The following is an 11985-nucleotide window of genomic DNA, read 5'->3' as shown; positions in this document are numbered from 1 at the left end:
AATGCCGCCATCATCACTGAGGCGTCTGTGGAAGGGATATATTGATTGAACATGTAATGTATTGTAACTTTTGAATAAATGTTTTTTGAATTTTTTTTAAAAATGGGAAGGAATTTATGAACAGTGGTAGGAAAATCTATGGCTGTCCAAATGCTGGACTCCAACTTTGATCAGCCCCAGCCAGCAGAGTCAAGGTTGAATAGAGTTGTAGTTCAACAGCATCTAGAGAGCCACAGGTTAGCCACCCCTGAGTTAAGCCCCTTCTGTGCTGGACATTTAAAGCACTATCATACCACTTTAAACAGTCATGGCACCCCCAAAAGAACGCTGGGAACTGCATGGTGCTGAGCATTGTTAGGCGGCCATATTCCCCGTAGAGAACTACAATTCACAGAACGGTTTAACAGTCAATGCCTCTTCCAAGGGAAGTACAGATCTTTGAATATTGTAATAATGCTGTGCGCTGATTAGCAATCTAGTTTATGTGCACTAACTGAATCTTCTGAATGTTCTTCAAGGGTAGCCCCATGAGGAGCGCATCACAGTAATCTAAACGAGATGTGACTTAAAGCATGGATTACTGTTGCAAAATCAGACTGGAAAGGGCAATACCTTTGTTTAAATGAGAAGTTACTTGCTTGGTTCCCTCTCCTCAGCCCTGTCACTAACACAACAATGTGCTCACTCATTTACTTATAACCACAACATCCTGACTGAAAGTGCAGAGCACATTGCTCACCACCCTGACCCAGCCATGGTTTTCCTGTCAGTCCAAGCGAACAGACTCCTGTTGATTCAAACGGTGCTGATGAGTGTCGAGAGGGGCCTGAAGGAAGACAAACGATGATTTCATATTGCCCCATGTGTGGAAAACCAGTCTACTTTGGTAAGTTTATTTCTCTCTCCTCACTGTGTTTAAACTGCATCTCTCTCGTGAGTTCATAAGGCTAGAAATTAAGGGCAGGGCTTTGAGGCTGTGGTGAGGATGGTAAGTCTGAAGTGCTCATGGTTAAAAGACTGATGACTGGGGGGGGGAGTGTCTTTGTATGGGTAAGTGTTGAGATTAGGTTTCATATTAACTTGCCTCCAGATCTGCTGCTCCAGGAGGTTGTTGTTGTTGTTTAGTTGTTTAGTCGTGTCCGACTCTTTGTGACCCCCTGGACCAGAGCACGCCAGGCACTCCTGTCTTCCACTGCCTCCCGCAGCTTGGTCAAACTCATGCTGGTAGCTTCGAGAACACTGTCCAACCATCTTGTCCTCTGTCGTCCCCTTCTCCTTGTGCCCTCCATCTTTTCCAACATCAGGGTCTTTTCCAGGGAGTCTTCTCTTCTCATGAGGTGGACAAAGTCTTGGAGTCTCAGCTTCAGGATCTGTCCTTCCAGTGAGCACTCAGGGCTGATTTCCTTCAGAATGGAGAGGTTTGATCTTCTTGCAGTCCATGGGACTCTCAAGCGTCTCCTCCAGCACCATAATTGAAAAGCATAAATTCTTCGGTCATCAGCCTTCTTTATGGTCTAGGAGGTTACCCCATCAAAAAAAGAAAAGAAAAGAAAAGAAAAAAGAGGAGGTTCTATAAAGGTTCTACAGCTCAGGGACAGAGTATCTGTTTTACATGCAGAATGTCCCATGTTCAAGTCCCAGAATCTCCAGGGAGTATTGCTTGACATTCTGAAGAGCCACTGCCAGTTAGTGTAGACCAATGTTTCCCAAACTTAGGTCTCCAGCTGTTTTTGGACTACAACACCCATCATCCCTAGCTAGCGGAGCCAGTGGTCAGGGATGGTGGGAATTGTGGTCCAAAAACAGCTAGAGACCCAAGTCTGGAAAACACTGGTGTAGGCAATACTGAGTTAGATGGATTAATGGTCTGACATAGTATAAGGCAGCTTTCAATACTCCTTTAATAACTTCGGTGCAAATTCTCTGTCATGAAAGAGTTGGATATGGAGAAATTTGGGATGTCTTCTTTCACATTAGGAAAACCTTGTCCTTTTGCTTCTGGGATCTCTGTCTGCTATGTGACCACAACCTCTTTGCCAATTCTCTTTCCGGTCCTTGAAGTTTAACACAGCCTACAAAAGAAGTGGGGGGAGGGGAGGGGGCTCTGAACAGAAGAACAAACCCTACACGGCTGCCTCATTGTTTGAGCTCTGGACTTTTTCAACCGAACTGCCTAATCGTTCCACTTTTGTTTTTCCATAAAGAGTGTACATCTGATCCTAAATTTGAAGTGCTCAGTATGGCTTCTGTTGTGCCAACATCAGTCTTCCTTCAACTCCACCCCACAAAGGCACTGAGAACTATTCATTTCTGTAAAAACTGCAGTTCCCGTGCTGAAGCCAATTTGGGTGCTATGCAGAACTATTCCACCCATGCCCAGAAAAAATATATGAATAGTTGACAATACGCCCTTTCTCATGAAACATATCAGAAGAAAGTTGCATATGAAGTCATAAGCAAGATAAAGAACTGGTCTTGTAACGTGGGCTCCTTCTGTAATTCTGTCCAGGCAAAGTGAGGAAGACTCCAAAAGCTAAAAGAGCAAAATTGGCTGAGTCACATTCTCTTACTCTGCAAAATTCTGTAGTTGCTTCAACAGGGACCTACCGTATAGGATGTGAAGAGGGCATGGAGCAAGCAGAAAAGCAAATCTGTGGGTCACTTGCAGGGTGCCTACAGAAATCCATTTTATTTGCACATTGATGATCATTTGTGCTCAAGATGCTGTCAGAGTGGTCACAAACAATCCTACTTTCAATTCTCTTTGGGCCTGCAAAAGTTGTGGAGTGGTCACAACGCTTCATTTCCAAACTGTGCATATCCTACAACTTCCTCCTGAAACCCCACAACTTTGTAGAGCATAACTGTTCCGGTTTAGTTTTTGCCCTGCTTTGGTTATGCTGTAGCCCCTCCAGACAGAACAATGTGGTAGCGCAGGGGAAGCATCCCAGAACAATCTAAAGAAGAATGAACACACAACTAATGCGCTATTGCTGTGTCAGCAGCATATTGAAGAACGTACCTGCACTAAAACACCCGTCTGGAGGGGCCTTCAGTGGAAATGTTGCTTCTTCCCATTTTATGGCTCTTCTCAGCAACAGCTCAGATAGTGAAGCCAAACTTTTGCTGGGAATTAATTATTGGATTCGGGTGGTAGGAAATCTTCAAAGTGCTTGCTTTGGCTGGCCCTGGAGACAAACTGCTTCTAGCCTACAACCCACGAAGTACCACAGCCCCCCAAACATGCTAGGAGGGCTTCTCAGGGAAGGCCTCTTGGAAATGGCTGACCCAGAAATTGGGTTGCCTCTACTAAATTCCAGGAATCTGGCCTGGCCTCCAGTAATGATGATGATGATGATGATGATGATGATGATGATGATGATAAAATTTATTTACATCCCGCCCTCCCCAGCCAAAGCCGAGCTCAGGGCGGCTAACAACAATAAAATAGCACTACTCCTGAATTTGGAGTGGTTATGGACTAGGGTCGGGCTTGGGCAAGGGATACAAATCCCATCCTATCAGTCCTAGAAGATTATTTTGTTCTGTTCGTCAGTCTATTAATTTTTAATCTTCTTTTTTACATGTACCCCATGGTCAACTCCCACCCCCACAACTATTTAATAATACTTGATATTAGTATTGCACTCTTCCCAACTACCCAAAGGTCTCCACAGCTGTCTCAATCATTATTACAACTGTGTAAGCTAGGCTGGTGGGACGCGGGCGGCGCTATGGCTTAAACCACAGAGCCTAGGACTTGCCGATCAGAAGGTTGGCGGTTCGAATCCCTGCGACAGGGTGAGCTCCCGTTGCTCAGTCCCTGCTCCTGCCCACCTAGCAGTTCGAAAGCACATCAAAGTCCAAGTAGATAAATAGGTACCGCTCCGGCGGGAAGGTAAACGGTGTTTCTGTGCACTGCTCTGGTTCACCAGAAGCGGCTTAGTCATGCTGGCCACATGACCACCGGCTCCCTCGGCCAACAAAGCGAGATGAGCACCGCAACCCCAGAGTCGGTCACAACTGGACCTAATGGTCAGGGGTCCCTTTACCTTTACCTTTAAGCTAGGCTGGTATTATCACCTGTGTCATAAGATGGAGGAGAGAAGCTGGAAGCTGTATTGTTTGCCTAAAACCGTCTAGTGTGTTCACTGATGAACATACATTTGAACCCAGAACATCTCAGCTCCTTCTCAAAACACACTCCTGGCCTCTGTAAACTAACCCAGTGGTTCCCAAGTCGTACCCCCTCACCACCACAGACCACTTGAAAATTGCTGAGGATCTTGGTGGACCATTTAACAATTTTTCTCCCTGTCATAGCAAATTGTGATATGTGCTAGATGATGTGTGATTTTTAATTGCATTTTTAATTGCTTCTTTCATTTCTTATATTGCAGTTTATTGCATTACAGTTTGAATTCCACAGAATTAGCATTGTAATGCAATTAAATACAATATCAGAAATAAAAGGAGCAATAAAAAACTATATGACTGTTAATGAGAACATGCCGTGGACCACCGGAATGAAGCTTGTGGACCACGGGTGGTCCACAGGCCACAGTTTGGGAGCCCCTGGACTAGCCTGTTTTGCTCAGAGGGAAAACCAGGCAAGGTGTTCATGGCATGGAAGTAAAGCAGGGCTGGGCATTCAGGAAGCCACAACAGTCAGAAGGTAGCAAGTGTAGCAGAAACAGGAAGAGCAGGTCACAAACAGGAAGCTTTGAAGATGTCAAGCAGCAGCACTGAAATGCGAGGCAAACATTTACAAACCACAGAGCACAAGCAAAAGGAGAGCTCTAAAATGAGTGCAACCTGATGTCGATTTTCTGTGAGACACCTGCAGTCACTGCCCCCAGCTCACCAAGTGAGTTGCCAGTGGATGTTCCTGGGAGCTCAATAGCTGTGCAGCAAAAGACCTTTTGACCAGTGTGTGGTTGCTCCTTTCACTACAGGAGGTATGCAGACCCTCAGAGCAAAATGTGACCCTCCAGGACTCTCTATCAGGCCCCCCAGGCTGCTCCTTTCTGGACTTCCTCCCTACCAGCTGACATATCCTGCTTGGGATATGTCCTTGAACTGCAATAGTGCTTCTTGCTTACGTGGGTGGAGCTGTGTGTAGACAGAGGTGTAGGAATATCTGGTACCTGCATGACTGGGATGTAGCCCATGGTCCAGGGAGAATGAGCCACATCCAGTTGCTCTGACAAGTTTTTGGATCTGGCTAAACCCATTAGCACCATATGGCCTGCAGATGGTTGCCCAGCCTTAGGTTAAAAAAAAGGTTCCCCACCTCTGCAGCGCACCATCAGACTCCCACTGATACTTTTAATAAATAATATGAGAAAACCAATTGTCATCTCCTTGCCCTTCTCTTTCCCATTTGGGCATGCAAGGTGGTTGAATAAACAGGTGACATGTTGCATTGCACCAGAAAACCTGGGGTGATGAGTACATGCACTGGTTTCTGTCTGCTGGTAGCCATGATGGCTATAGTCAACCTCTACTTTCAGAGACACCATTCCTCCAAATACCAGTTGCTGGAAATCACAGGTGGGAAGAATGTTTCCCTGTCTCCCTGGCAGTATCCCAACAGTTGCGCCCAAGTCTTGCTTGCTGGTTTCCTATAAGTATCTGGTCAACCAATGTGAAAACAGGATGCGGGACTAGATGCGCCATTGGTCTGATCCAGCAGCCTCTTCTTATGTTATGTGACTTGAATTATGTAGGTCTGACCATCGATTTAGGGATGCCTGAGGATGGGATTGGTTATGTGTCCTCCCATTCTCCATCCTTTGAAATGTCTTACTCCTTCTCTGGTCTGAAAGGCATTTATTTTATTCTGAACTTCTGTGGTGTTCAAAGTTCTTCTGTCATCGCCATCCCTTCGTATGGTGCTTTTGAGTGTGCTCAAAGTGTTTCAAATTGGTAGCTCAGTGGTCCTTACAAAACTCTGTAAGGTAGGTCTGTTATGTACTGAAGTTCTCACCCTGGGCCAGCATGGGGATACTGTAGATAGTTTTCACTCAGGTCCACATATGCAAATAGGGGATTGAAAGTGACGTTCAGTGATTGGATAGTTACAGAAAGTGGTTACTGTTGCGCTGTAGTGGAGCTCTATATAAGCAGGCTGGCTGAACCCTTCAGTTCAGTTCTGTTCTGGCCTGTGAATAAACAAGAGCTGCTGAAGAATAGCTGTGTCGTCTGATATGTTCACCCACAACTTAACACGGTCAGTATTATAATCTCCATATTGAAGATGGGGAAGAGCCTATGTGGACAATGAAAAGGTTCATGGCAGAGCCAAGATTTGAACAGGAATCTTCCTGGATGAACAGCTCACCTTCTTGGGCATTATATTACTCAAGTAAACTTTGTAACGTTTGCGCAGTCTTGGTTTGTAAGAATGAGTTAGCACCTAGGAAGTACCTGGTTCAAACTTCATGAATCTCATCTAACATCTCCCCCACCCTTTCTTCCCAATTTGCATTTGTCATACGGGGGCCACAGAGCTACCCTTCAGGGTTTTTGTAAAGATCATTGAGATAAGGTATGTGTGGTGCTTTGAGCACTTAAGAGCACTGTTTTAATGCTCTTGTTTTTGCCAGACTGGGGAAACGGCTGACTCAAGGCTGGCACTGTCACAAGGCACTTGGCAGGATGCTTTTCGTAACTAGCTTTTGTGTGCTCTCATTCTACTTCAGAAACTTTCCAGGTTGTAGATTTCCAGTAAAAATAAACTGGCCAATTGGCTTTCTGGTGCCAGCTCTTGGCTTCTCAAGACTTACTATTTCTCTCTCTCTCTCTCCTTCCCGCTCTCTCTAAACTCTCCCCAAAAGTGATAAGATAAATATTAGTACAATTTTCTCACAGGTAACAGCTGTGTCGGGTTGATTTAGTAGAATCACACACACTGTCTCCCTGTGGTTGAACACAGCCTTCAGACTCACACATGCTGTAAACACAGAATGTAGCTGAATAGATAGAAAGGAGGATAGTGTGATGGCCACTTTAGGGCTCATCTGCTCTTCCATTTCTCCTGCTGCTTTCCCCTGGGAAAAACTGCGGTTTAGCACTGAATCAGAACGAACACCATTCAGGGTTTCTGTGCATTGCCGTTTGTTCCAATTTCGTGCCAAAGAGCTGGTTTTCTGAGAGCAAAGGCAAAACGGCTCAGACCTGTCTCTAGAAGGCACAGGACAAGCAAAAAACCCCTCAGACCCATGCTTTCTAGGCATGGGGCAAGTGGAAATACAAGTGAGCCCTCAGAGATTGTGATCCACTCTTCTTCCTGTTTCCATTATTCCCAATGTCCATTAATTGTTTTAGAACAGGGATGGGGAACCTTGCTGCTTTTAATGCCGAACTGAAACTAAACAACACACTTCCGTGAGAGGAGACTCAGCAGTTCCTCATATGGCTGAGACACAGGGATTTTTTTCCAGCTGGAACTCTCCGGAAAGCCACTTCTGGGCCTGGCAAGGAGGTGGGGTTGCGGGCTTCACGCCCACCCCACGTGCGCGAGGGAATCCCGGCTGCGTCGCCCGCCCAGCCAGCCAATTGGGTGGCTGGGGGGCGTGGCCTGCCCTATTTAGGGCCGGCGCGGCCGGGGCTCGCCCTCTTTTCGCCGCGCCAGCCATCACGTTTTCCCACCCTCCCTCCCTTTAGGTAGGCTTCTGACTTTGCTATGGGCTTCGGTCGGTCGCTGCAAGGGGCCTGGTAGGAATTTTTCCCAACTGGCAATTTCAACTCGTCACAACTCCTCGGCATTGGCAGTTAGGCATTGGTAAGGAGGGGTTAAGGGGGGGGAAGGAAACGCCACCCCCCAAAAGTGAAGGGTAGTCTGATAAAGGATTCCGGGGGGGGGCGTGGCCCTGTCCGAAGCCTAAGGCCCGCCCCCAAGCGGTGACCCAGGGGAGCTCCTAGTTGACGTGGCTCAGCAGGACTCCCCCTTTATGGTGTTAACCCTTGCCGGTCTTCAGCAATCGGGCTGGAGCCGGCTAGTCGATAGGACCAATGCCTAAGCCAATACCTCTCATTCCTGAAATCAATAAAGTTGTGGCCTAATTCACCCATTAACCTTAATTTTTGGTGTCCTGTGTCTTTATTTTTCCCTGGTGGGGGGCGGGAACTCGCCACACAACTCAGTTCCGGCCCCTCTGAGGTGGGCACCATTGCCATTATAAGAGAACAAGGGAGGCGTTCATGGTGAGTTCCGGCACCTCTTTTTCTAGAAAAATAGCACTGTGGATACACCACACCTATAAGCCTCCATATGCTGTTGGACTACAACTCCTATCATCTCTGAGCATTGGTGATGCTGGTTGGGACTGATGGGAGTAAGAGTTCAGCAATATCTGGAGGGCCAAAAGTTCTCCATCTTTGATTACAACCCGAGTCATGAGGCCAAAGTCAGAGCTGCGAAAGTAAAACAACACCCTGAAACTGTTACAGGTGGGATGAATAATATCTGATGGAATTAACTCATTTGCAAATTTCACCCATATTAATTACACTCCTGCTAAATCATGGGTGTAATTAAGTCTTGATGGTTATGGAAATGGTTACCGCTGGTAGTATTTTCATATCGCCATAGGTTCCCTAATACCACAGTAGTTATTACCACTGCTGCGGTGTTTGGTCAAGTAAATACTCCTATCAGGAGTAATTAATACTGGCGGCATGCTAATGGTACTCTAAATGCTGTCAGAAATGACTGTGTGTCTGAGTCCTGGCTGTGAAATCCCTTCCGTTAATGAATGCTTATGGGCACAACATGACCTTACAAAGCTTGTTTGCTTGCCAGTATTTTGACTTTGCAAGGAGGAATGTGACAGGAGAATATTTAGGATGACAAGAGAAGCACAAAGAGGAAGGAAGGAACTAAACTGACCATTGATATTAGCAATTTAAACCCAGGTATATATGCACTTGGGACACGGGTGGCGCTGTGGGTTAAAGCACAGAGCCTAGGACTTGCTGATCAGAAGGTCGGCGGTTCGAATCCCCGCGATGGGGTGAGCTCCCATTGCTCAGTCCCTGCTCCTGCCAACCTAGCAGTTCGAAAGCACGTCAAAGTGCAAGTAGATAAATAGGTACCGCTCCGGCGGGAAGGTAAACGGCGTTTCCGTGTGCTGCTCTGGTTCGCCAGAAGCGGCTTAGTCATGCTGGCCACATGACCTGGAAGCTGTACGCCGGTTCCCTCGGCCAATAAAGCGAGATGAGCGCCGTAACCCCAGAGTCATCCGCGCCTGGACCTAATGGTCAGGGGTCCCTTTACCTTTACTATATATGCACCTAGGATACTCTGCTCTCTCTCTCCCACACCCCATTTGTAACAACCAAATTGGTTTCTTCTATTACTTTGCCTTTTCTATGTATGTCCTTGGGTGCTTTATTTTCTTACAGGGCACTCAACTTGCAATATTAAAAAAAAGTGATCAGTGAGTGAAAAACAGAGCAATGGACTATATTACATTATTGAAAATTTCAGCAAAGCATGCCTCAACATATACTGCAAAGACCACTTCCAGATTTAAAATTTAAAGATACAAGCAGCTGATTCAAAATTAACATGATTCAAAATTGAGAACATGAGCAAATCTTTAGCTTGAATGGTTATGAGGACAGGCAGTGATACTTTGGTGGGGTGAAAAGGGAGACATTATATACTTATTTTACACGTTGTCTTCTTTTGTCTTCTTTTGTTAAACAATAAATTTATACAATTATCCATGGTTTTGGGTGTTTCTGTGATTTTGTCAATTTTCTTGATAATGATGACAAACATTTATGTGGCGCATTTCAAGTGGTCACAGGACTTTGTGCATATTATCTCACAATAATCTTTATAAGGTAGACCAAGAGTTACCAGTTTTTTTGGACCAGAGGGTACATTTCAAATTTGGAGAAAGTACTGTGTGGGTTCTGGTCACAAAATGGCTGCCATGGAGTCCTAGCATAACACAACATTAGAGAAAGTGCAGTGGTACCTTGGGTTACATACGCTTCAGGTTACAGACTCAGCTAACCCAGAAATAGTACCTCGGGTTAAGAACTTTGCTTCAGGATGAGAACAGAAATCGTGCTCCGGCGGTGCGGCAGCAGTGGGAGGCCCCATTAGCTAAAGTGGTGCTTCAGGTTAAGAACAGTTTCAGGTTAAGAACGGACCTCCGGAACAAATTAAGTACTTAACCCGAGGTACCACTGTACTGCTTGGGACGCGGGTGGCGCTGTGGGTTAAACCACAGAGCCTAGGACTTGCCGATCAGAATGTCGGTGGTTTGAATCCCCGTGACGGGGTGAGCTCCTGTTGCTCGGTCCCTGCTCCTGCCCACCTAGCAGTTCAAAAGCATGTCAAAGTGCAAGTAGATAAATAGGTACCGCTCCAGCGGGAAGGTAAACGGCGTTTCCGTGCGCTGCTCTGGTTTACCAGAAGTGGCTTAGTCATGCTGGCCACATGACCCAGACGCTGTACGCCGGCTCCCTCGGCCAATAAAGCGAGATGAGCGCCGCAACCCCAGAGTCGGTCACGACTGGACCTAATGGTCAGAGGCCCCTTTACCTTTACCTTACCACTGTATTGCTGTTGTTGTTGCTTTGCCTTGGGAAGTCACCTGTCCCAATTGTGAAGATCTCACAATATTGATTCCCTGCTGCCCATGCTGATTCCCATGCTGCCCCTGATGCTGTTGTCGTCTAACAATGGCAAAGATATTTCCCCAGTACTAGGGGAAAATACTTGGCAGCTACACCACTCTCTCTCTCTTGCACAAACAGATCAGGCACACATACATTTCTTTCACACTCACTCATACAAACACACTTCGCATATATACAGCCATACATTCATCTGCCCCCCTCTCTCTACCCAAGTGTGTGATTCTCACACACAGAAACCACAAAGACCACACAAACCTCCCTCCTCTCTTTTTCACATGCAAACCACATGCACATCTCTCCTTCTTTGCAGAAGTGCATCTCTTTCTCGCTTTTGCAGACCACACAAACACCTATGCAGTATCAGCCCCACAACATACATCTCTCCCTCTCACACAGACCAAACATACACATAGATCACATATTCACACCTCTGCCCCCCCTTCACACACACCGCACACATATCTGCCTCTTTGCCAATCACACACACGTAGAGAAAGCAACTCACCTTCAGCAAAGCCATTCCATGAGCAAAATAAGGACTCGCCTTCAGCTCCACATGGCTGGCAGGCAACAAACAACCAGCTGAATTAATGGGGTGCTCCTTTTTGCTCTTTTCTGCCCCATCCAGACAGTAGCGGGTGAGGGAAGTCCCTTCACAGCATGTAGCAAGTGCCTGATGCCAGCTCCACATGGCTGGCAGGATATAAACAAGCAAGCAGGAGTGATGCCAATGAGTGCCTTCTGATCGGCAAGTCCTAGGCTCTGTGGTTTAACCCACAGCGCCACCCGCACCCCTACTCTACTCCAAAAATTGCTTCAGTTGCAATGTTACACCTCTTCTTCTTCTTCTTCTTCTTCTTCTTCTTCTTCTTCTTCTTCTTCTTCAACAGGTTAGAAGCAGGTGACCAACTCTAGGGGGCAGAGGTGTCACCAGCCCTCTCAATATTCAGGGGGCTGAGCCCCCTGCTAAGAATTAGTGAGGGAGCGGAAGACGCCGAACCGCCAAGCGATGTGTGGCACGGCATCGACAGAAGGCTGGCCTTTCCTGCGAAGGGTTGGGAGATGCTGCAGGGAGTGGCGTGGCCTGCCATAAGGTTACACTGGCCTGCACAGCATCTCTCGACACCGCGTAGGCCAGGCCAGTACAGTTTTCTGCTAGGCCATGCCGGTCCAGCCTGCAGGACATTGGAAGACATGTGTGACGTCACGTGATGTGACACACACGTGACGTGTGATGTCCTGCCCCTATCTTACCCTGTGCAGGGCAACCCAGCAGCTGTAGTTAGAAACAAATTGGAAAATTCAGTTAGGATCCCAGGTCAA

At 46.8% G+C, this 11985-nt stretch overlaps 1 protein-coding gene across 1 annotated transcript in view; it reads left to right on the top strand.

Annotated features, from left to right (window-relative positions):
• The first annotated feature begins 686 nt into the window (after positions 1-686).
• LOC310753001 (cysteine-rich protein 1-like) overlaps positions 687-11985 on the top strand; it is a 34220-nt gene continuing 22921 nt past the window's right edge. Inside the window, exon 1 of the mRNA XM_083594212.1 lies at positions 687-886. Coding sequence (XP_083450338.1) covers positions 844-886 — 43 coding nt within the window. The 5' untranslated portion in view covers positions 687-843. The remainder of the gene's footprint in view (positions 887-11985) is intronic.

This window comes from Podarcis filfolensis, assembly GCF_964270895.1.
Source record: "Podarcis filfolensis genome assembly, chromosome: 17".
NCBI lineage: Eukaryota > Metazoa > Chordata > Lepidosauria > Squamata > Lacertidae > Podarcis > Podarcis filfolensis.
Note: the sequence above shows the minus strand (reverse complement) of the source record. Positions and strands in the feature narration are given on the sequence as shown.